At 44.2% G+C, this 21,983-nt stretch overlaps 3 protein-coding genes across 5 annotated transcripts in view; all 3 read left to right on the forward strand.

Annotated features, from left to right (window-relative positions):
- The window catches only part of Adam9 (ADAM metallopeptidase domain 9), a 79,010-nt gene extending 69,414 nt beyond the window's left edge, over positions 1–9,596 (forward strand). For 2 of the 3 annotated variants that reach the window (XM_087587944.1, XM_087587945.1), the window contains one exon: positions 8,244–9,596. In XM_087587944.1, the coding sequence (XP_087444070.1) occupies positions 8,244–8,337 (94 nt within the window). In that variant the 3' untranslated portion in view covers positions 8,338–9,596. The remainder of the gene's footprint in view (positions 1–8,243) is intronic. The other variant, NM_001014772.2, reaches the window with a different exon arrangement.
- Positions 1–21,983, forward strand: part of Erich1 (glutamate-rich 1) — a gene marked incomplete at its 5' end in the record, with an annotated part of 52,793,804 nt that overhangs the window by 44,271,176 nt on the left and 8,500,645 nt on the right.
- Adam32 (ADAM metallopeptidase domain 32) overlaps positions 10,266–21,983 on the forward strand; it is a 109,831-nt gene continuing 98,113 nt past the window's right edge. The window contains exon 1 of one of the 2 annotated variants that reach the window (XM_087588716.1): positions 10,266–10,465. Coding sequence is in view for 1 of the 2 variants with exons in the window: in NM_001170582.1 (NP_001164053.1) it covers positions 10,393–10,465 (73 nt within the window). In the remaining variant the exon portion in view is untranslated. 2 annotated transcript variants of the gene reach the window in all.

Raw genomic sequence — 21,983 nt, forward strand, 5'->3', positions numbered from 1 at the left:
CTGGTGTGATTCTGATAGGTCTCCCTTTATATGTTACTTGACCTTTTTCCCTTACTGCTTTTAATATTCTTTCTTTATTTTGTGCGTTTGGTGTTTTGACAATTATGTGACGGGAGGTGTTTCTTTTCTGGTCCAATCTATTTGGAGTTCTGTAGGCTTCTTGTATGTCTATGGGTATCTCTTTTTTTAGGTTAGGGAAGTTTTCTTCTATGATTTTGTTGAAGATATTTACTGGTCCTTTGAGCTGGTAGTCTTCACTCTCTTCTATACCTATTATCCTTAGGTTTGATCTTCTCATTGAGTCCTGGATTTCCTGTATGTTTTGGACCAGTAGCTTTTTCCGCTTTACATTATCTTTGACAGTTGAGTCAATGATTTCTATGGAATCTTCTGCTCCTGAGATTCTCTCTTCCATCTCTTGTATTCTGTTGGTGAAGCTTGTATCTACAGCTCCTTGTCTCTTCTTTTGGTTTTCTATATCCAGGGTTGTTTCCATGTGTTCTTTCTTGATTGCTTCTATTTCCATTTTTAACTCCTTCAACTGTTTGATTGTGTTTTCCTGGAATTCTTTCAGGGATTTTTGCGATTCCTCTCTGTAGGCTTTTACTTGTTTATTAATGTTGTCCTGTGCTTCCCTAAGTGTGTTCATGTCTTTCTTGAAGTCCTCCAGCATCATGATCAAATATGATTTTGAAACTAGATCTTGCTTTTCTGGTGTGTTTGGATATTCCATGTTTGTTTTGGTGGGAGAATTGGGCTCCGATGATGGCATGTAGTCTTGGTTTCTGTTGCTTGGGTTCCTGCGCTTGCCTCTCACCATCAGATTATCTCTAGTGTTACTTTGTTCTGCTATTTCTGACAGTGGCTAGACTGTCCTATAAGCCTGTGTGTCAGGAGTGCTGTAGACCTGTTTTCCTCTCTTTCAGTCAGTTATGGGGACAGAGTGTTCTGCTTTCGGGCGTGTAGTTTTTCCTCTCTACAGGTCTTCAGCTGTTCCTGTGGGCCTGTGTCTTGAGTTCACCAGGCAGCTTTCTTGCAGCAGAAAATTTGGTCTTACCTGTGGTCCCGAGGCTCAGGTTCGCTCGTGGGGTGCTGCCCAGGGGCTCTCTGCAGCGGCAGCAACCAGGAAGACCTTAAAGACCTTTTATATGAATATTGTTATGTTTGTACAATGCCAGAGAGAAATCCTGAAGAAATCTGAGTTAAACTGTTACCTTATGTAGCTTTTGGTGTGTAGATAATTCAGAATCAAGGGCCTTTAAAATACTGAGTGTAGAAAAATGGGTGGGTTGTGCCTGCTTTCCCAGAGACTAGTAGAGAAGCTCAGTAGTAGGATGTATGTGCTTAGATAGGAAAAACTGAGGAGGAGGCGGGGCCATGCAGCCAGAGCCAAAAGCAGAAGGACGTTTACAGATGACTGGCTGTGGGGAAGACTTTTCTGTTACTGATGAACCTACTTGTCCTGATTTCAAGTGAAGAACTAGGGGGTTGAGAACTTTCAAGGAGCTCAGAGGGCAGATGAGGCTTAAGTATAGTTCTAGCCAGGGGAAGTCCCGAGACAAACTTCCCAGGCTTTTTTTGGAGACCCAGGACCAGAGTTGTCCTCTACCTAATTGATTTCTACACAGAAGAGCCAGGTTGGAATATAGAAATTATGACTAAAACTAAATCATACATCGTAAAAAGAGAATCAGAGGGTTTTTTTTTTTTTGTTGTTGTTTTTAACAATCATCAGACATTGGTCTTAGAATAATTCTGATCATGTTAATGGTCCCAATTGACAATTTCAGTACAGGACTAGAAACTTTTTTTTTAAAATGTAGATTCTAGAATTTAAAAACATCAGAACTGAAGCTAATAGCCCAAATGCAAAATTTAAAGGACACATGAACTGTGGTCCTGCACTTTGTCATAGGAAATGTATCTGACTCTCCCACTCCAGAGTTCTCTACGTCCCAGTCATGGGGTAGTGTTCTGTAGGTTCTGCAGGTATAACTTACTCTCTGGGACGAGCGCCTTGGAATCCTACTGAGCATAAAGAGAGAACTGTGTGAGCAGAGGTATTTCCCAGACAGTGCTCGCTCTACTGTGGTGTGGGCGGGAGGGGTACCAAGGTCCATGCAGAGGTAGGTCAGGGTGACCACAGGTTAGAGTCTCAGTATTGAGATGGGTGGGTGCAGATACAATGGCTTGTTTAAATGTCAGGTTGGGTACTATATGAGGGATACGAGTTTCAGTCTTCTGTGTAAACACAGAGCTCGCATCATGTTAAGTACTGATTTGATGCCCATAATTTAAAAACACTTACATTTATCGTGTTTTTTGTGTGGTGTTTGCCCACATGCATGCATGTGCACCGTGTGTGTTAGTACTCACAGAGGCCGGAAGGGATGTCAGATCCCCTGGACCTGGACTTACAGATGGCTGTGAGCCACCATCCGGATACTGGGAGCAGAAACTAGGTCTCCTGAAAGAGCAGCAGTTGTTCTTAACTGCCGAGCCTTCTCTCCAGTCCCACCCAAAATCTACCCGTAGTTTTTTAAATTAAAAAAAAAGAGAAATATAGTGAAGTAAGACAGTAGTAAAATGGAAAGTATTTAACAGCTGAGGAACAGGATCAGTCTGCCCCCAGGAACTTGTAGCTCCTATTGCTCCTGAGGGCGGGGTTAGATACCGTGAATTACTCCCACATACATGATAGGACGCCGATAGGATGGGCTTATTCTTTCTAAAAAAATTATTTATTTTCTTTGCAACCCAAATCAGTGCAGTCTTCCCCCCACGCAAATCTTCCCCCCATTCCACCTTCCCTTTCTCTTTTGAAGCCAGACAAGGCAGTGCATTTAGGGGCACCGGATCCACAGGCAGGCAACAGGCGTAGGGACAAGTCCTGCTCCAGTTGTTAGGGCCCGCATGAAGACCAAGCTGCTTATCTGCTATATATGTAGGGGGCCTAGGTCTAGGGCTTATTCCTGGGCAGCTCTTTTCTGGGTAACCTTCAGGTCAGCAAGTTCTGGTGTGGAAGAGCCACATCACCTCCAGGAGACAAGATTTTATAGCCTCCAGTTCTCAGACTTCCATAGCTGTCCCGTTCAGGGTACGCAGTAGTCACATAATCTCAGCACTCCGGCCAACTGGGTGGAGTGTCGGCTTTCTCCAGTACTCACTGAAGGGAAGTTTTTCTGACCAAGGCAGAGAGCAGCATTTGGGTATAGGTAGAACTCTTTGGTGGGCAGTCAGGCGGTGTGACCATTTAACACAGCAGAAGCAGTAGTTTTCCCACTAGGGTCTCCGACTCTTAGACAAAGTCTGACCAGGTTTGGAGTGGGAAACGTGAGTTCTGTCTGTTTAGAAAGCAGCTGGTTACCCCTATGGGACACTGTTGATTCAGTAGGCACCTCTCGCCCAGCAGGTTTATGCTGTGCTATTGCAGGGTCTCTGGGTGGGAAAGACTGTTGATTGCTTTTCTCCACCAGGAGTCCGCAAAACACTCCAGCAATGCAGAAGGTACCTAGCAGGAGCGAAGGTCCCAGTTCTGGTCTAGCTAGTTTATCTGTGTTCTGTAACTTCGGTGTGTGTTGCCTTCACCAGTATGGTTTTATCATTTTGTTCTGGTGGGCGACCAAGAGCAATGGCAGTAACTTACATTGCTTTGAAGGCCTCTTGGGCCTCCCATCAACAGTTTGTAGTAAGCAGCCTCTACCTGGCACTGGAGTGTTTCTGTGTAATAACTGTGGGTTCTAGCAATGAATGAGTGGATCTAGTTGGTCCATCATGCTAGGCTACTTCCATTAACTGTTTCTGTCTTTGCAGTATAATTCTAAAGAAGCTTATAAAGTAGTACTTTCCTTAGGGTTCTTTTTATCCAACCATGACTTGGATTAACTCTTTCCACTGATCCCTTCCTCTGCCCTTACCCTTGACTGAACCTTTCCATCTCTATAATTCCCTGCTTCTGCCTTTATGTCACATTTGCTCACCTTCTCTCTTAGGTCACATGTGCTCACCATCGCCACTGAGTCACACACTGCTCACCTTCTCCACTGTGTCACACACTGCTCGCCATCTCCACTGTGTCACACACTGCTCACCATCTCCACTGTGTCACACACTGCTCACCTTCTCCACTGTGTCACACACTGCTCACCATCTCCACTGTGTCACACGTGCTCACCTTCTCCACTGTGTCACACGTGCTCACCATCTCCACTGTGTCACACACTGCTCACCATCTCCACTGTGTCACACACTGCTCACCATCTCCACTGAGTCACACACTGCTCACCATCTCCACTGTGTCACACACTGCTCACCTTCTCCACTGTGTCACACACTGCTCACCTTCTCCACTGTGTCACACACGTGCTCACCATCTCCACTGAGTCACACGTGCTCACCATCTCCACTGTGTCACACACTACTCACCATCTCCACTGTGTCACACAGTGCTCACCATCTCCACTGTGTCACACACGTGCTCACCATCTCCACTGAGTCACACGTGCTCACCATCTCCACTGTGTCACACGTGCTCACCATCTCCATTGTGTCACACACTGCTCACCTTCTCCACTGTGTCACACACGTGCTCACCATCTCCACTGAGTCACACGTGCTCACCATCTCCACTGTGTCACACACTACTCACCATCTCCACTGTGTCACACAGTGCTCACCATCTCCACTGTGTCACACACTGCTCACCATCTCCACTGAGTCACACGTGCTCACCATCTCCACTGTGTCACACAGTGCTCACCATCTCCACTGTGTCACACACTGCTCACCTTCTCCACTGTGTCACACACTGCTCACCTTCTCCACTGTGTCACACACTGCTCACCATCTCCACTGTGTCACACACTGCTCACCATCTCCACTGTGTCACACACTGCTCACCATCTCCACTGTGTCACACGTGCTCACCTTCTCCACTGTGTCACACACTGCTCACCATCTCCACTGTGTCACACACTGCTCACCTTCTCCATTGTGTCACACACTGCTCACCTTCTCCACTGTGTCATACACTGCTCACCATCTCCATTGTGTCACACGTGCTCACCATCTCCACTGTGTCACACGTGCTCACCTTCTCCACTGTGTCACACACTGCTCACCATCTCCACTGTGTCACACGTGCTCACTTTCTCCACTGTGTCACACACTGCTCACCATCTCCACTGTGTCACACGTGCTCACCTTCTCCACTGTGTCACACACTGCTCACCATCTCCACTGTGTCACACACTGCTCACCTTCTCCACTGTGTCACACGTGCTCACCTTCTCCACTGTGTCACACACTGCTCACCTTCTCCATTGTGTCACACGTGCTCACCTTCTCCACTGTGTCACACACTGCTCACCTTCTCCACTGTGTCACACGTGCTCACCTTCTCCACTGTGTCACACACTGCTCACCATCTCCACTGTGTCACACACTGCTCACCTTCTCCATTGTGTCACACGTGCTCACCATCTCCACTGTGTCACACGTGCTCACCTTCTCCATTGTGTCACACACTGCTCACCATCTCCACTGTGTCACACACTGCTCACCATCTCCACTGTGTCACACACTGCTCACCATCTCCACTGTGTCACACACTGCTCACCTTCTCCATTGTGTCACACACTGCTCACCTTCTCCACTGTGTCACACACTGCTCACCTTCTCCACTGTGTCACACGTGCTCACCATCTCCATTGTGTCACACAGTGCTCACCATCTCCACTGTGTCACACAGTGCTCACCTTCTCCACTGTGTCACACGTGCTCACCTTCTCCACTGTGTCACACGTGCTCACCATCTCCACTGTGTCACACACTGCTCACCTTCTCCATTGTGTCACACGTGCTCACCATCTCCACTGTGTCACACGTGCTCACCTTCTCCATTGTGTCACACACTGCTCACCATCTCCACTGTGTCACACACTGCTCACCATCTCCACTGTGTCACACACTGCTCACCATCTCCATTGTGTCACACAGTGCTCACCTTCTCCATTGTGTCACACACTGCTCACCATCTCCATTGTGTCACACACTGCTCACTGCCTCCACTCCACGTTGCCTCCAATAAAGTATTATGTTAGATTTTATCCCTGTCCCTCTTCCTCCCCATTCCCACTCCCTCTCTGGTTTTCTTTTTTGCTTTCTTCTTTTTTCCCTCCTTCCCTCCCTCCCTCCCTCCCTTCCTCCCTCCTTTATGTTTTGGTATAAGGATAGAACTCAGAGCTTCACATACGTTAATTAGTAAGTGTTCTATTGTCCTGTTTACTTTAGATTTTGAAATTTTTTATGCTTTTGAGATTTTAATTATTTTTGCCTTTCCTTTCCTCTCCTATATACTCATGCCCCACTCTTGTTTAAATTCATGTTCTCTTTTTCTTTAATGTTGTTGTTGTCGTTGTTCTGTGTGTGTGTGTGTCTATCTCTATCTGTACCTAAAGATATAAATACAGACTCTGCACCCTGTATAATGTTACGTGTATATGTGATTTCAGGGCTGACCATTTGGTGTTACATAACCAATTCCTGTATTCTTCCCTGGAGAAATCTATTTCTGAGCATTCCTTTAGTTGCCTGTAGTTCTTTATGTAACATTGAGGCTTCATGAGCCTTCTCCTCCATGTAGCATGTATATTGATGTCATCCTTATTCAGGTCATATTTAGGCAGTCACGCTGATCAGACTTCATAGATGTAGCTTCTATGTAGGAGACACAGTCTCACGACAAACTCCTAATTCCCAGTGCTGTGACCCTTTAATACAGTTCCTTATGTTGTGGTGACCCACATCCATAAAAATATTTTTGTTGCTATTCATAACTACAGTTTAGGTGGTCTCAGGTGACTCTGTGCAAAGGTCATTTTAAACCCCAACAGGCCATGACCCATGGTTGAAAACCATGGCTTTAGCTCTTCCATTCTGTCTACTCCCTCTACAGTGGTTCCTGAGCCCTGGTGTGGGAGTTGTGTTGTAAAGGAATCAGTTGGGACATCACACGGTGCTTGTTCTCTACATTTCCACCACGTGTGACTTCTGTAATGGTCTCAGTGGTACAAGATCGTCCTTTGAAGGGCGAGGGCTATACTTACCTGTGGGTATAAGGACAGATATTCAGAATGCAGTTAGGGGTTGTACTAGTGTAGGAAAATGTCAGTTGTGCTTCAGACCCACTCCACAGGAGGGAAATCATGCCGGCACTGGAAACCTAGCCAGCTACCCATGGCTAGTAAAGTATGGATCTTGGAGGGGAAACTGTTTCTTTTTAATGATTGAAACCAAGCCTTTGTCTCGGGTCTACTGCAGAAAGCCTGCAGACCAGGACTTTTTTCCTGTGTGTAGTTCAATTTAATTGTTTACTCTTAGGGAATTTCAGAAATCTAGACAGTATATTTTGATCATATTGGTTCCATCCCTCTCCAACTCCTTCTAGATTTCCCTCACCATGCCCTCCTCCCCACTTCACGCCTTCCTCTCAGACTCATCTGGCTTAGTCACTGCTTGTGCACTTAGGCCCAGGGCCATCCCTTTCAGCATGGCTGTCCCTTGCAGTGTACAGTGTAGCTGTCCCTTGCAGTGTAGCTGTCCCTTACAGTGTAGCTGTCTCTTGTGGCATGGCTGTCCCTTGCACCATGGCTGTCCATTCATTTCCATAGCATGACAAACATCCTTTTCACCCACTTACCATGTATCCTTTACAATTTGATTCGATCATTCAATAGGTTTTTTCTTTTACAAACAAAAGCTGCAACCTTCTTACCTCACTGATCATGAAGTAACATGAGTATGAGGTAGTGACAAAGACTGGGAGAGAGCTCTGGAGGTAACGTCTTGCCATGTGAGCAGAAGGGACCTAAGTTCCGATCCCTCGCACCCACTTTAAAGTCTGGCAGGATCCAATGCCTGCAACTTCAGCACTGGGGAAATGGGCACAGACACGGAGCTCTGAAGCTCACTGCCAGCCTGCTTAGCCAATCGGTGAGCGTCAGAGTCAAAAATAAGGGTGGGAGCAACTGAAGAAGACACCTGACTTTGACCTCTGGTCTTCTATGCACAGATACACCTGGGGCCTTCTAGCCACTGACTACCAAGTAGAGAATAATCTCAGAGCATGAAGTGGACAGTGCCCTTGTCTGTTGTCAGAGAGGTTGAGGATGGTGTTGTCACGCTCGTCATGAATCCGGCCTTACTCTCTGCAGTCCACACTCTAACTCATTTTTCCCTCACAGGCCACCTCCACCACAACCGAAAATACCTTCTCAGGGAAACTTGATTCCGGCCCGGCCAGCTCCTGCACCTCCTTTATATAGCTCCCTCACCTGACAGCAGAGTCTTATTTTTCAAAAGTCTTCAGGGAACTGAGCAAATGTGGTTTTTTTTTTCTGATGTTTTCTTGAAAAGCCTTTCTCTTCCAGCCGTGAATGAACACAAATTACCACAAAACAAGCTTTATTAACACAGAAGCCCAGTGGGGTTGGAGAAATACAGGAACGCTGCAGGCACTCCGGGGATTTAAAACGAATGTTCCCATCATTTAAATGTTTTCTATGGCCATTTGTGAATTTAATGCACTCGATGTGGATTAAGTTATTTTGAACACGTTACTGTAATGATTCTCAAATTAACTGCATTAGTGTAAGACTTGTCATCATGCGCTTAAATGTGATCCTGACCTTTTGACCCCAGTTACCATTTGAACGTGTATTAACTTAGGAAGACTAATTGCCAATAACATTTGCATTTTCACCTTGCATGGATTAACAGTCATTTATGTGGACTTAGGTCTCTTAGTACACAGAGAAGCAGGTACCTGGAAGGAGAATGCATACACGGGAACTACAGTTGCCAGATCATGATATACTCGGAAAGTATGAAACACGGCGTGTACTCAGTTATTGCCTTCCATTTTTTATGATCTTTCAACTATGATAACCTTGATAGAAATCGACTTAACACAATCAGTTATTGCCTTCCATTTTTAAATCTCTTCAACTGTAATGACTACGATAGGAGCTGATTTGTCTCTTCAGTTTTCTTCATGCATCATGGTAAAGCATTGCAATCGCGTTGTTTTAATCGAAGTGCACACTGTATGGTACGAGGCGTTTATTATACCCAAGCAGATGGGCATCAGTCGACCGAGCAGGAGCACAGAGAAAACCTTCCAAGAGTTGAGGTGTTACAAAACCACTTGAGAATTCATGAGCACTTTAAAATCTGAATTTCAAAGCTTGATATTAAGTCATTTAGAATGTTTACATTTACTGTGGTGTGCTGGATCCTGTCTCTTTTGACTAATATTTTCATAACAATTAGGCTGGAGCAAGGAAGGAAACAATGGCTTCCTTAGATAACTACAGAAGTTATATTGGTCTCTGTGATTACTCTCTCAGCTGTATTAAAATGAATTTGTACTTTGAAAGGAATGATATTGACACTAAAATTTTAAACACTTAAATTTTTTCATAATCTTTCATAAAGAAGTTTAATAATAGGTATATTAACTGAATTTCATTAGTTTTTTAAAATAATATTTTGTTTGTGTATATATTACATATTAAAATAAAAACATTTACAACAAATTTTCCTTGTCCTGTTACTTTCAAAATACACAACTATTTGGATTCTTCTTAATTTCAGTGTTAGGGCTTTTGCCAAATGAGCATGGTGGCTGCACTAAGGAAAACACATTCAAAAATAGAATATTCCATTTTTCAGGATGCTCGAGTATTTTAACAGTTGGGTATGCACTGACACTGGTGAGCCAGCCCTGGTGGGAAGTAAGGCAGTGTTGAAGACCACAAGCCCTCAGAAATGCCGAGGAAGGACTCTTTAGAAACATGTGACTACGGCGCTGCCATTTCAGCTAGGACAAGGGCTGAAATGTAGGTGGTTTAGAATGTCAAGGATCTGCCATTGCTGTATAAATTAATTAACCGCACGGGTAAGTTTCTAACGAGGAAGTTATAGGAATTTTAGTTGGAGTGTCCTGGAGAGCCAGGTTGCAAGGAAGCCTGGCGGCGAAGCCATGGGAACAGTGTGCCTATGGAATTGTAGATTCCAAGTAAGAAAATCATTTTACTCTTTCTTGAAAAATTTTCTGCGCACATCTTAAAGAGCAATTTTAGTTTAGCCTTAGAAAGAGTACGCACATATGTTGTGTAGTCTTTTGACCTCTGGGTGCCATCACAACCTCTCCAGTCCTGCGCATGCGGGTTTCTAAGCAGGGAGCTCTGGGAGCTTGTCTGGGTAGTAGAGGATGGAGACCCGGTAGGGGGGTTAGGGCGCTCCAAGAACGTGGCCCTCGGTGGGCCCTGGCACGTGCTCCACGGCTCCATGCAACGGCTTTACAACTGTCTAGGTACTCCAGGAGACGCCATGCTGGGCGCCATGCTGCACACACTGCTGCTGCTGCTGGCGGAGCTGGGGGCCTTGCTGGCATCAGGACCCGGTGAGCGCTCCACAACACGGGTTCCCTGAGTTTGGGGGCGCCTTTCTAGTAGGTCTGTTGTGCACATAATAAAGCTCAGTGTACCCCAAAAGAACACTCCCAACAGTTTCTGCAAACTGCTTAAACTCAGAAAACCCCAGCTTCCACAGATAATTTTTCCAACACGATGCACGTGCAATAATTATTCGCCCAGAAATACGAAAGAAAAGACATCAGGCCACAAAACCCCAAGCTCAGAGATTGCAGAGGTGCATGTGGAAGCTGGGAAAGGGCAGAGTCTTGCTCGAGTTTTGCAATCAAGTAGGGCTCAGCAACTTGACAGGCTGTGATGTTCAAGCTGTTTTGAGTCCGGCGGTCCAGCATTTGCCAGCCCGGTGCTTGCCTCTAGCTCTGAGGTTCGCTAGTCTGTTGACGTTGTGGAATGCATCTTTTGAAAGGTGAAGGCAGGATATCAACATGGTTGGAGTTTGGAGTGTTCTCTTTCTGGTTTATTAGAAGTAGAAATTTAGGCTGGAGAGAAGGCTCAGCAGTTCAGATACTCTTCCAGAGGTCCTGAGTTCAATTCCCAGCAACCACATGGTGGCTCACAACCATCTGTAATGGGATCTGATGCCCTCTTCTGGTGTGTCTGAAGACAACAACAGTGTATTCATACATAAAATAATTTTTTTTTTAAAAAGTAGAAATTTAAGAATATACAGCAACATCCAAAATATCAGGCATCATCTCCTTTATATGTTGACATAACTAAGAACTCTTCTTCAGGGGGAAGAGTAGAAGGTTGGCATAGCTTTGCATTTTGTGGATCTCCTTCAATAAAGGACAACTAGATTGTACACCAACTGCTTCCAGTCTCGTGCTGCATGCGTGAGTTGAAGTAGAAAAAAGGATTAACCTGGAAGCCCTTTTCCAGATAATTGAGCTCTCTGCTTGCTACGTTCACACTGGAAAAAAACAGAAAAAGAATAATTGCAGTATAGAATCTAAAAACACACCAGCAAGCTTTGCTGTTCTTTTTAGTTTTAATTAAAATATGTCACTAACTCTTTTCCCGTTCCCCCCCTCTAACCTATCCACCCTAACTCCCTTGCCTCCTTATTTAATGTATATTAAATCTATCTATAGATATCTATATAGATATGTATATACCAGCAAACTTCATGAAATTCAATGGGATATCAATATTGAAGTTTGATTATTTTATGTGGGCATATTTTAATATTTTAATCTATTAATCTTTAATTTTTCAAACTGTGGTAAATACAGAACTTACCAACAGCATTTAAAAGATTTATCTTTTTAAAATTTAAACTTTATTTTACTTGTATGGGTATTTTGCTTGCCTTTGTCTGTGCACCACTTGTGGGCCTGGTGCCCTTAGGGGTCAGAAGAGGGCGACTCAGAGAAGATTCCCTAGAACTGGGGTCACTGGCAGTAGTGAGCCACCATGTGGTTGCTGGGAATTGAACCCGGGTCCTCTGGAAGAACAGCCAGTGCTCTTAACCTCTGAGCTATTTCTCCAGTCACTCAAACATTGTTTTTTGTTATTATTATTTTTTTTTTTTTAGAAAAAATCAAACAACTTTTCAAGGCAGCAGTTTTAGATTCATAGCAAAACGGAGCAGAAATCAGTGTTCGTGCATAGCCCCTGCTGTCTGTCCTCCCATGAGGGTCAACCGCTGGTGTAGCAGAGATGCATCTGCTCCAGGAATAGACCCGCTTGCACTTGGGTTCTGTACAAAGACGCCCATCCCTGCAGTATCGTGTAGGGAAGTCTCACTGACCTGAGAATCCTCTGTGCTCTCCCACTTGCCCTCCTCCCCACGATCCCTAAACGACCACCTTTTGCTGTCTGCTTTTTCCAGAAAGTTGTATAATTGGGATCATGCACCACGAAGCCTTGCGGACAGCTTCCTTTTCTTTTTTTTCTTTTTTTCTTTTTTTTTTCTTTTTTTCTCTTTTTCTTTTCTTTCGGAGCTGGGGACTGAACCCAGGGCCTTGCGCTTGCTAGGCAAGCGCTCTACCACTGAGCTAAATCCCCATCCCCGGACAGTTTCCTTTTCACTGGAAGGATTTATTTTAGACTTCTTGATGCCTCTTGCTGGCTCGATAGCGTATTTCTTCAGAGCATAGAAAATACCCATTCCGCTGTCCATGTCAAGCACAGCTTATCTATTTAGTTACGGAAAGAGGGCTCAGCGGTTTCTCAGTTTGAACAGTGGGGAAGACAGCCGCTGTCCACACTCTTGCTCAGGTTGTAAGGGGACCCAGTCTTCCATTGCTTTGGATAGTTACCTGGTGTCACCAGGATGATAAGAGAATATGGTGATACAGTGGTGTCTTGTTCTAATTAACAGTCTCTCAATGGCATATGCTGTTGAGATCTGGACATTTGGTTCTGAGCCTAGCCTTTGATGTTGCTCTATCTTTTCAGCCCTGCTGCCAAAATCTTTTTATAGACTTACTTTCTCTTTAGTGTCTTTTGAGAGGTGTCTTTTTCAGGTTATTCCTCAATTTTAAAATCTGGGTTGTGTGCCACTATTTAAAAACAAATCCTTGGGGCTGGGGATTTAGCTCAGTGGTTAGAGCGCTTACCTAGGAAGCACAAGGCCCTGGGTTCGGTCCCCAGCTCCGAAAAAAAAAAGAACTAAAAACAAATCCTTGTATGTTTTAGGTAATAATCTTTTATCAGATGTGCTTTATTTTACTTTTAACCTTTTTATATGTGTGCATATGGATGTATGCGCATAGTATGTGCATGTGTAGTATATGGGTACATGTTTGTATAGTGTGTATGTGTCCATGTGTGTGTGTGTGTGTGTGTATGTGTGCATTTGTGGGTAGTGTCTATGTGTATAGTATGTGTATTATGTGTGTGTGCATAGTGCTTTTATGCATGTAGAATGTGTATGTGTGCATGTGTGTGTAGTGTATATATGTGTATAGTGTGTATGTGTATAGTATGTGTATGTGTAGTATGTATCTGTGTGTATGGATGCATGATACAGAGATCAGAGGACAACCTCAGATGCCTGTTTTTTCCTTCCACTTTATTTAAAGGTGTCCCCTGTTTTTCACTCTGCATACCCCAGGCTAGCTGGCCCAGAACTTCTGGGGGTTCTGTCTCCACATCCAGTGTCTGTAGGATCCCTGGAATTACAGGTGTGCCTTCCCATGCCCACCTTTAGTTGGCTTCTGGAGATTTGAGCTCAGGACTTTAATTATACCTGAGTGATGGATTCTTTATCTACCCAGCCATCTCCCCAGTCCACATCTGCTTTTTGAAGGACATTTTTCTCTTGGTCTTTGCCTTTCCTCTCATCCCCCTGGGCTTACCTCTCCCAGAGCGTAAGTTTTCTCTCGTGCTCTTTATTACTGTTTTACTTCATTCCTTCCAATTCTGTCTTTAAACAATGTTTCAGAGGACACAAGATGTGGCTATTTCCTATAGGAAACATGTTGCAGTGACTTCTTAAAGTCTTCCTCCTGTGTAGACATTTTATCCCCACTGACAAAGCATCCGCCTGTCTTGCTCTCACCCCAGCTGGAGGACCCACCAGCCTACTTTCTGCTTCCTCTATGCACTCAGAGTTTTTGAGATTCCTGCCTGTGACAGGGTTCGTGTGACTTTTCTCAGTCCCTGTCGTTGGTAAATCTGAAGCAGGGCCTCCTCCAACACTGGTGTGAGCCACCAAGATGGCTCCGGTGCGATGTGTCGATATGATTCCGTTCACCGTTGCACGCTCTATTTTGTGGATGGGTCATATACGATGCATATAGCACATTTCATTGAAAATCCTCAGAGTTCTGAGTGGGTTGCATTGGGTTGACAGGTATTTGAAGCCTATCTGAAAATTTTAATTAAGAAGAATTTAGGGGGGCTGGGGATTTAGCTCAGTGGTAGAGCACTTACCTAGGAAGCGCAAGGCCCTGGGTTCGGTCCCCAGCTCCGAAAAAAAGAACCAAGAAAAAAAGAAGAATTTAGGTATAAGAACACTGCTTATCCTTGTTCAGAGGGTCTTCTAGAGTCCATTCTTTTCTCTATTCATTTCTTCATTTCCTTACTCCTTAGGTCTTGCACAGTTCCTTTGATTTTTTTTTTTTTTTTTTTTTTTTTTTTTAGTCACTTTCATGAATGGGATCCTTTTAAGAATGTAACCTGCCCGTTACTGGTACTAATCAAGCACTACATGAATCTTACGCTCATTCGCTGTTGCTCTGTTGTTGATCCCCATTTGTTGTTGTGGATTATCATCGTATCAGCTTCTATACTCGTCCCTCAGTTCCAGGCTGAGGCTGATCGGTAACCAGTAGGTGGGACCGCGGTGTACTGGCTTAGCTCCCACCTTTACCAGTAAGGGCCTCTACTGGGCAGATGTCTCTTACACAGACAAGTCCTCTCTGTGGGGATTCAGTTCTCAATTGAAACTTTGCGTTTTGACTTACCCTCACGAAGGGGTTTGGCTGTGAGCGCCATGGCACTTGTAGGGGAAGTCAGAAGACAATCTTGTGGAGTCAGCTCTCTCCTCTCACCTTTTATGTGGGTCCCAGGAATTGAACTGAGGTCAGGGCATGGCAGGCACCTTTACCCGTTGAACCATCTTGCCTGCTCGAGAGTTTCGTTACTGCGTGGTCATCTAAAAGAATCAACGACAAGGGTCTGTTTTGCTGAAACTTTTATCGGAGTGACCTGTAAAGAGCATTAAAAGCGTGCTTTTGTTTTCTTTGCCCGTTGTAGAATCCTATGCCTTTGGTATTTCTCTGTGTACAAAGGATTGGAGGAATAGCTTTGTTTCTCACTTAAAACTGCTGGAGGAATTCTTGGCCCTGCTTTAACATTTTGATGTACCGATTAAATTATTAAAACTTTACTTAGAATTTTGCAATTAAGATAACAGGTAGGTAAGCATATGCAGCTCCCACACACTGCCTTTGGCTTCATTATGGAAATTCTATTAGCTATGCACGGCAGATATGACTTCCATTATATCTTTATTTCAGAGGATGCCATATTCTTTGATTCAGCTAGTATATAAAACTACTCGAGGCTTTTTGATCTTCTGCCTTTCCATATCTTCCTTTGAGTCCTTCCTGTCTGTTCTTTTCTTTTCATATTGATTTATTAATTCTTCCTCCTGGACCATTCTTTTATAGTTACACTGTTTACTTCTCTCAATTTTTTTTTAAGGATTTATTTATTTATTATATATAAGTACACTGTAGCTGTTCAGACACACCAGAAGAGGGCATCAGATCTCATTACAGATGGTTGTGAGCCACCATGTGGTTGCTGGGATTTGAACTCAGGACCTCTGGAAGAGCAGTCAGTGCTCTTAACCGCTGAGCCATCTCTCCAGCCCCAATTTTTTTATTTGAAGTCATCTTACAGTCTTCTTTAGAAATTCTTGCTAAAGGGTTGGGGAAATGGTCAGTACCTAACCATGCTTGCTGTGCAAGCATGAAGCCTTGAGGTCAGACCCTCTGTACTTTTGTTAGAAGAAATCCAGATGTTGCTACCTGCACCTGTGATTCTCATGCTTGAGTGGGGTTTAGAGGGAAAGACGCTGAGATAGAGGGATTTCTTGGGCTTGCTGGCTAGCTAGCCTAGCCATAAAATTGGTAAGCATCAGTTACAGACAGAAACTCTCAAGGGAAAAGGCAGAGAGAGGGAAAGGGAGGGGAAGGGGGGAGGACAAGGGAGAGGGAGGGAGGGGGGAGGGGAGAGGGAAGGAGAAGGAGAGAGAGATAGAGAAGGGTACTAGTGACCTCTCTGTCTCCACGTACCACACATGTGCGCGCGCACACACACACACACACACACACACAGGAAAACTATTAAAGTGAATTTCACATAATAAACTATTTCGAAGTAAACAGTGGCTGTCAGTGAACTCCATCCTCTTTTCTTGATGCCACAGTGACCCTTAAGGTCACAAGCATTTATTCCCTCACTAGTATTTCTAAGCCACTAATTGAGAACTCGCAGACTTTCTGTGAGAAACAAATGCATTCTTGTTCCATGAGGGCCACCCAAGTTTCGGGGGTTTCTGTATTACTGTCACATGGTTTTCTTACCCTCAAGAGATTGGTGCTATGGTTAAAATATGTGCCTGTGGCCTGACGCTGGGCAGTGAGTGACCGCTAGCAGGTCACAGGAAAATCGACACCTGTTGAGAAGACTAGGGTCTGTTAGGGATGTTACCAAGTAGTCTCCACTAAAACACTATGAAAAAATGTAACAGGCTCTGTTCCCCAGAGTAAAGGACGCGCATCATGTGGGCAGGGCCAATGGCTGGGTTTCATGGCCCAAGATTGGCCACCACTCAAAGAAAGAAGTCATCTTCAGAACCAATTAGCCAGATTAGATTAACAGTAAAGACAATAAAGACGCTCAGGACCTCGGGTCCTTCCAGGATTTTAAGTGGTGACAGATTCCAGATCCTGAATAGTGATTGATTGAGCCTCAGTTAAAACAACAACAATAGGGGTTGGGGATTTAGCTCAGTGGTAGAGCGCTTGCCCTGGGTTCGGTCCCCAGCTCCGGAAGACTTCTCTCGGCTCACAGTCGAAGTAGTGCGATAGTAGTTGCTAGCGCGTTCTTTATAGTCTTTGCATAGGGCTTCTCAGTGTGTGTTCTCATGTGTACCCCCAAAAGTTGTGCAGAAACAATGGCTTTCCCACACTGGATGTTCATGGAGAGTCTCTCCTGAGCGTTTTCACAACTCAAAAGGAATGGTGAACCCCGAATGGTTTCTCGCAGCCCTTAGGAGGTGCGCATGTACCTCTATTTTTTTCGAAGCCCCTCAGAAAGCAGGAAGTGTCCCTGTTGTAGAAATTACTTAATCTTCTGCCTTTGTTATAGAAATTATTTTTAATCTGCTCTGCCTTTGACACATACGCCTTTATTTTTACAATAAGCCACAAACAGCACAAGAGCTGGGCGGATACCTCCCCTCCATGCTATTAGAATTTACTTTCCTATTGATAACCCCAAGTTATTACTTGCTATGTTTGATCTGGGCTGCTCTTAACTCCAAACAGTGGGCCCTTGGGGCCATGTTTTTATGGCTCATCTAACCCATGGCAGCTTCTCCTTCCTCCTCCTGCATCATCTTCTTCCTCTTGTAGTTCTCCTCTTCCTCCTCCAAAACCAGGAAACCTAACCCCTGCATAGGTCTGCATGCAGGGCAGACTCCAGGTCTCGAGGGCCTGCACTTAGCATTATAATACACTTAAAGACAGTCCCCATACTGTTCGCATTTATAGGGTTCCTCTCAGGGAAGAGCTCTTGCTTGGTATGATACATCCCTGGTCATTCTACCATGTCTTCAAAACTTTTCTGAACCACACGCGTGCTTTCGACACTCCATACTTCCCTTGGCACTAGCTCCTTCCTGTGGAAGAACAGATGATTGTCAGGGCAAACCCTCCCACACTCCATCTCCAAGGGTTTTGCTGTGGTGGTTTTGAAGTCAAGATAAATGAAGGCTTTCCCACCACCCCTGAATGTATAATGGACTCTTGCTGTATCCCCGACACCCACATGGTTTGTTGTTCTAGGTGTAACCTGATAGGTTAGATGAGATAATTAGCAGATGGAGGCTTTTACACACTTGCAACCTTCTCTTGTCTTCAACCCCAGAAGTCGACTTCTTGCTTTTGATTGGGATCTGGAATCTTGTTGAAGGTTTCTTTGCATTAACTGTTCTCTCTGCCTTTACAAGGTCTTTCTACCACATGTCTTCTCAGATTTGTCCCTGGTTTTTGGACTGACTTTCACGTCATGGCCTTTGTCCTTTTCTACTAAAATTCGGACTCTGGTCATTTGAAAGTATAGAAAAAAATTAGACTTTAGATCCGAGGTGAACTCTTAGTGTAATCTAGTTCGTTTTTCCAAGATATTCCCTCTCAGGGCAAATCTTGGAGCAGCATAAATGAGCGTCTTATCTCCCAAGTGAAGGAATGTGGTCATAATTACCCATTAAGTCCATGCTCTTGAGGATTTCTAGCATCATATATTTGCAGAATCTCCATCAATGCTGCCTTCCCATTCCCCCCACATCTTCACTACCTGGAGGATCCAGCAAAGCTACCCCTCCCATATGAAATTCACCATCACACCCTAAAAGCCACCGAGTCCCTTTGCTAGCTTTGAAGTCTCCCTCCCTACACTACAAAGTAGTACAGGCACCTGGGAGTGTTAAAGGACTAGGAAGAGCCCCAGAGTGGACTGCAGCACAAGGGTTCAGTTACTCATAGTTTTTGAGGGCTTTGCAACTATCTGATACTACCACATGCAAAAGAATATTGGGACCACACAAATCCTAGAGAAAATCAGAGAGAAGTTTGTATACCATGAAATACCACAATGTGGTAGAATTGTGTTGTCGGGAGAAACTTGCTACAATAAGCCAGAGAGCATTCTATTGGAATTGCAACAGTAGTAGTAGTAGTAGCAGCAGCAGCAGTAGTAGTAAAAGTGGTAAAAGTAGTAAAAGTAGTAGTAATAGTAGTAGTAGAAGTAGTAGTAATAGTAGTAGTAGAAGTAGTAGTAGTAGTAGCAGTGGTAGTAGTTATAGTAGTAGTAGTAAAAGTAGTAGTAATAGTAGTAGAAGTAGTAGTAGTAGTAAAAGTAGTAATAGTAGTAGAAGTAGTAGTAATAGTAGTAGTAGTAATAATAGTAGTAGTAGAAGTAGTAGTAGTAGTAGCAGCAGCAGCAGTGGTAGTAGTTGTAGTAGTGGTAGTGGTAGTAGTTGTAGTAGTAGTAGTAGTAGTAGTAGTAGTAGTAGTTCCATTTGAATTCTGTTCTATTGGAAACACATGATTCTTAGGCCAGCCTGTAGGCCCACTGTTTCAGTAACATAGAGCTACCGATCACTCTACTAATGCATGTGCCAGAAGGACCAGACCTTTTTGAGTGCTGCTATCTGACAGCGTCCACTTCCACGCCCAAGTCTTACACAACTGTCACATCTCCTCCGTAATTAAATTAGTCTGGAGTACGTGTTATTTGGTACCCAACCTCTATTAGGAGGAAGAGGTGAGGCGGAGAAATATGAATGACGGGCTTGCTGCCTCCCATGATCTAGCTCTAGTTTGGCCTCTGGGTATTTAAATCCACATTCACTTTTCTCAGCATTAGTAAGCTATCGAGAAATGTCATGCGAATGACGCGCTGCCTCATAATATCCTGGAAAACTGTCTAAATTCATTTACAGAGCAAGGTTCTTATTACTGGGAGGCTTTCCTTAGTGTCCAGGCTTTGGAGGACCAACCACAAACGGTTTGTAAGGTGACAGTGGCTGGGTTTATGAGGACTATGAGTGGCTGACTACAGCAGTGTGCAGAGAGTTCCGGTTACCAATCATCCAGTATCATCTGGTCAGAATCCGAGCTTCTTTTGGAACCCAGAAGTGAGCTTAAAAACATCCATAAAGGAATCATATATAATCATATTTTGCTTCCCTTTTCCTTCCATGAAGAAGTCCCACAGGTTGGTAGTTTAATAATGTATTGTATGTATTGTATTGTAATAATGTATTGGCTCATGGCTCTGGAGTCCAGAAGTCCGAAGCGGGGTCTGGGAATGCTGGTTCCTTTCGGAGGCCCAAAGGGTACACTGATCTAGGTTGGCTGTTGGCGGTTGTAGATTTTGTTTTTCGTTGTTTTTTTTTTTTTTTTTGTTTTGTTTTGTTTTTATGTGTTTTTAGGTTTGTGGTATAATGCACTGCCCCAGGCTCTTCTGCCTTTCCAAGTATCCATTGAGAAATCAACTGTTATTCCCATGTTGTTCCTTTACACATGACTCGAGTTTGATCTCCAGTTTTCAATATATTTTCTTTGTTTCCTGTTCTTCCTGTTCTAGCTATGACATGCCATGCCCGAGTTTCCTTTTTGGTCTCGTGTATCTGATGTTCTACGTGCTTCTTGTCTGTGTGTCTGTATGGGTGAGCCTTTCCTGGTTTGCGGAACATTGCGGAACAACATTGACCTGGGATTCTACCCTTCATCTATGCCTGTAATTCGAGGTTTCGGTCTTGTTATACTGTCCCATTTGTCCTCCACATTTCTTTCCAGGTTTTATTTGAAGTTGTCACATCACTGTTTACTGTAAATCCTCTGCTTTTCCCTTTACCGGGTTTTCTTCCTGACTCTCTCTGCATATGAGGCCTTCCCTTCAGTTGTCTGACTCAACCCTGTCTTTGCTTCCGCGTGCATTCTCATCAGCATTTCTAACTCTTTACTGAGTTCTGCTCTCAAATCGTGGGCTGTCTTACCATGTCCTTACGTTTGTGTTCTCTTTGACTTCACTCGGAAATTTGTTCTCTTTAAGTTAATTCTCTTTAGCTGTTGTTTCTTTGCGTCTTTTTTTTTTAAAAAATTAAAAAATGATTTATTTTACGCGTGTTGATGTTTTGCCTGTATATATGTATGTCTGTGTGAAGGTGTCAGATCCCCTGGAGTTGCAGACAGTTATGGACTGCTTGTGGGTGCTGGGAATTGAACCCAGGACCTCTTGAAGGAGCTTTTAACCATTGAGCCATCTCTCTAGCCTCACTTCATGTCTTTTTAAAAAATCCTCACACTTCGAAGTTATGGTTCTTTTAAATTCCACGTCTTGGCATTGATTTAGACACTGCCTTGGCTTTTCATGTTGTTTGTATTTTTGCAATGAGATCTAGGTATGCGGACTGTTTTTATTAGTTCTTTTTCTACTATGGACAGAGCAGGTTGGGGCTGAACACAGGACACTTGGCTCAGGTTGGGTCTAAACATTGGAAATGGCTTAGATGGAATAAGTCAGGTAGATACAGGGTGGTGGTTTAGCCAAGGATGTGCCTTTTTGTCCCGGCTGAAGTTTGGAGGTAGCGTGTAGAGTAGAGGGCAAGGCAAGACTCACTGGTCTAGATTATGGTACAAGGTGTGAAGGATCTAGCTGTGGAAAACTTGTGATATGGCACAGAGGGCCCATAGGTTGGGGTAGGCAGAGCGTATCTTGGATGCAACCTGGGCACTGAGGGGCATATGCAAGCAGGAGTGGCCAGACTAGGCCAGGGCACAGGATGTGGAACCAACCTTGCCTATATCTGAGTGACTAAAAAAGAGTGTGTGGAGGAGAGAATTGGATGTACTCACCCAGATTTACCCTGGTGAAGACTGTGCAGGGTCTGGCCAGGCATAGAGGTTTGTAGTTGTGATAGTTTTAGCCTTTCTTTACCCTTAACTCACATGTTTGTTAGGCACAGTGAATGTAAGGAAATTAGCTTGCTCACGTTTTTCTTGCTGTGCTATACTTCCTGATAGCGGTGCGTGCTATCTTGTGTCCAGTATCATAAAACCCTTTTTCTTTTTAAGATTTATTTATTTTATTGACACACCAGAAGAGGGCATCAGAACTCATTACAGATGGTTGTGAGCCACCATGTGGTTGCTGAGGATTGAACTCAGGACCTCTGGAAGAGCTGCCAGTGCTCTTAACCACTGAGCCATCTCTCCAGCCTAAATTTCTACTTCTCAA

This window comes from Rattus norvegicus, chromosome 16 (assembly GCF_021556685.1).
Source record: "Rattus norvegicus strain SHRSP/BbbUtx chromosome 16, alternate assembly SHRSP_T2T, whole genome shotgun sequence".
NCBI lineage: Eukaryota > Metazoa > Chordata > Mammalia > Rodentia > Muridae > Rattus > Rattus norvegicus.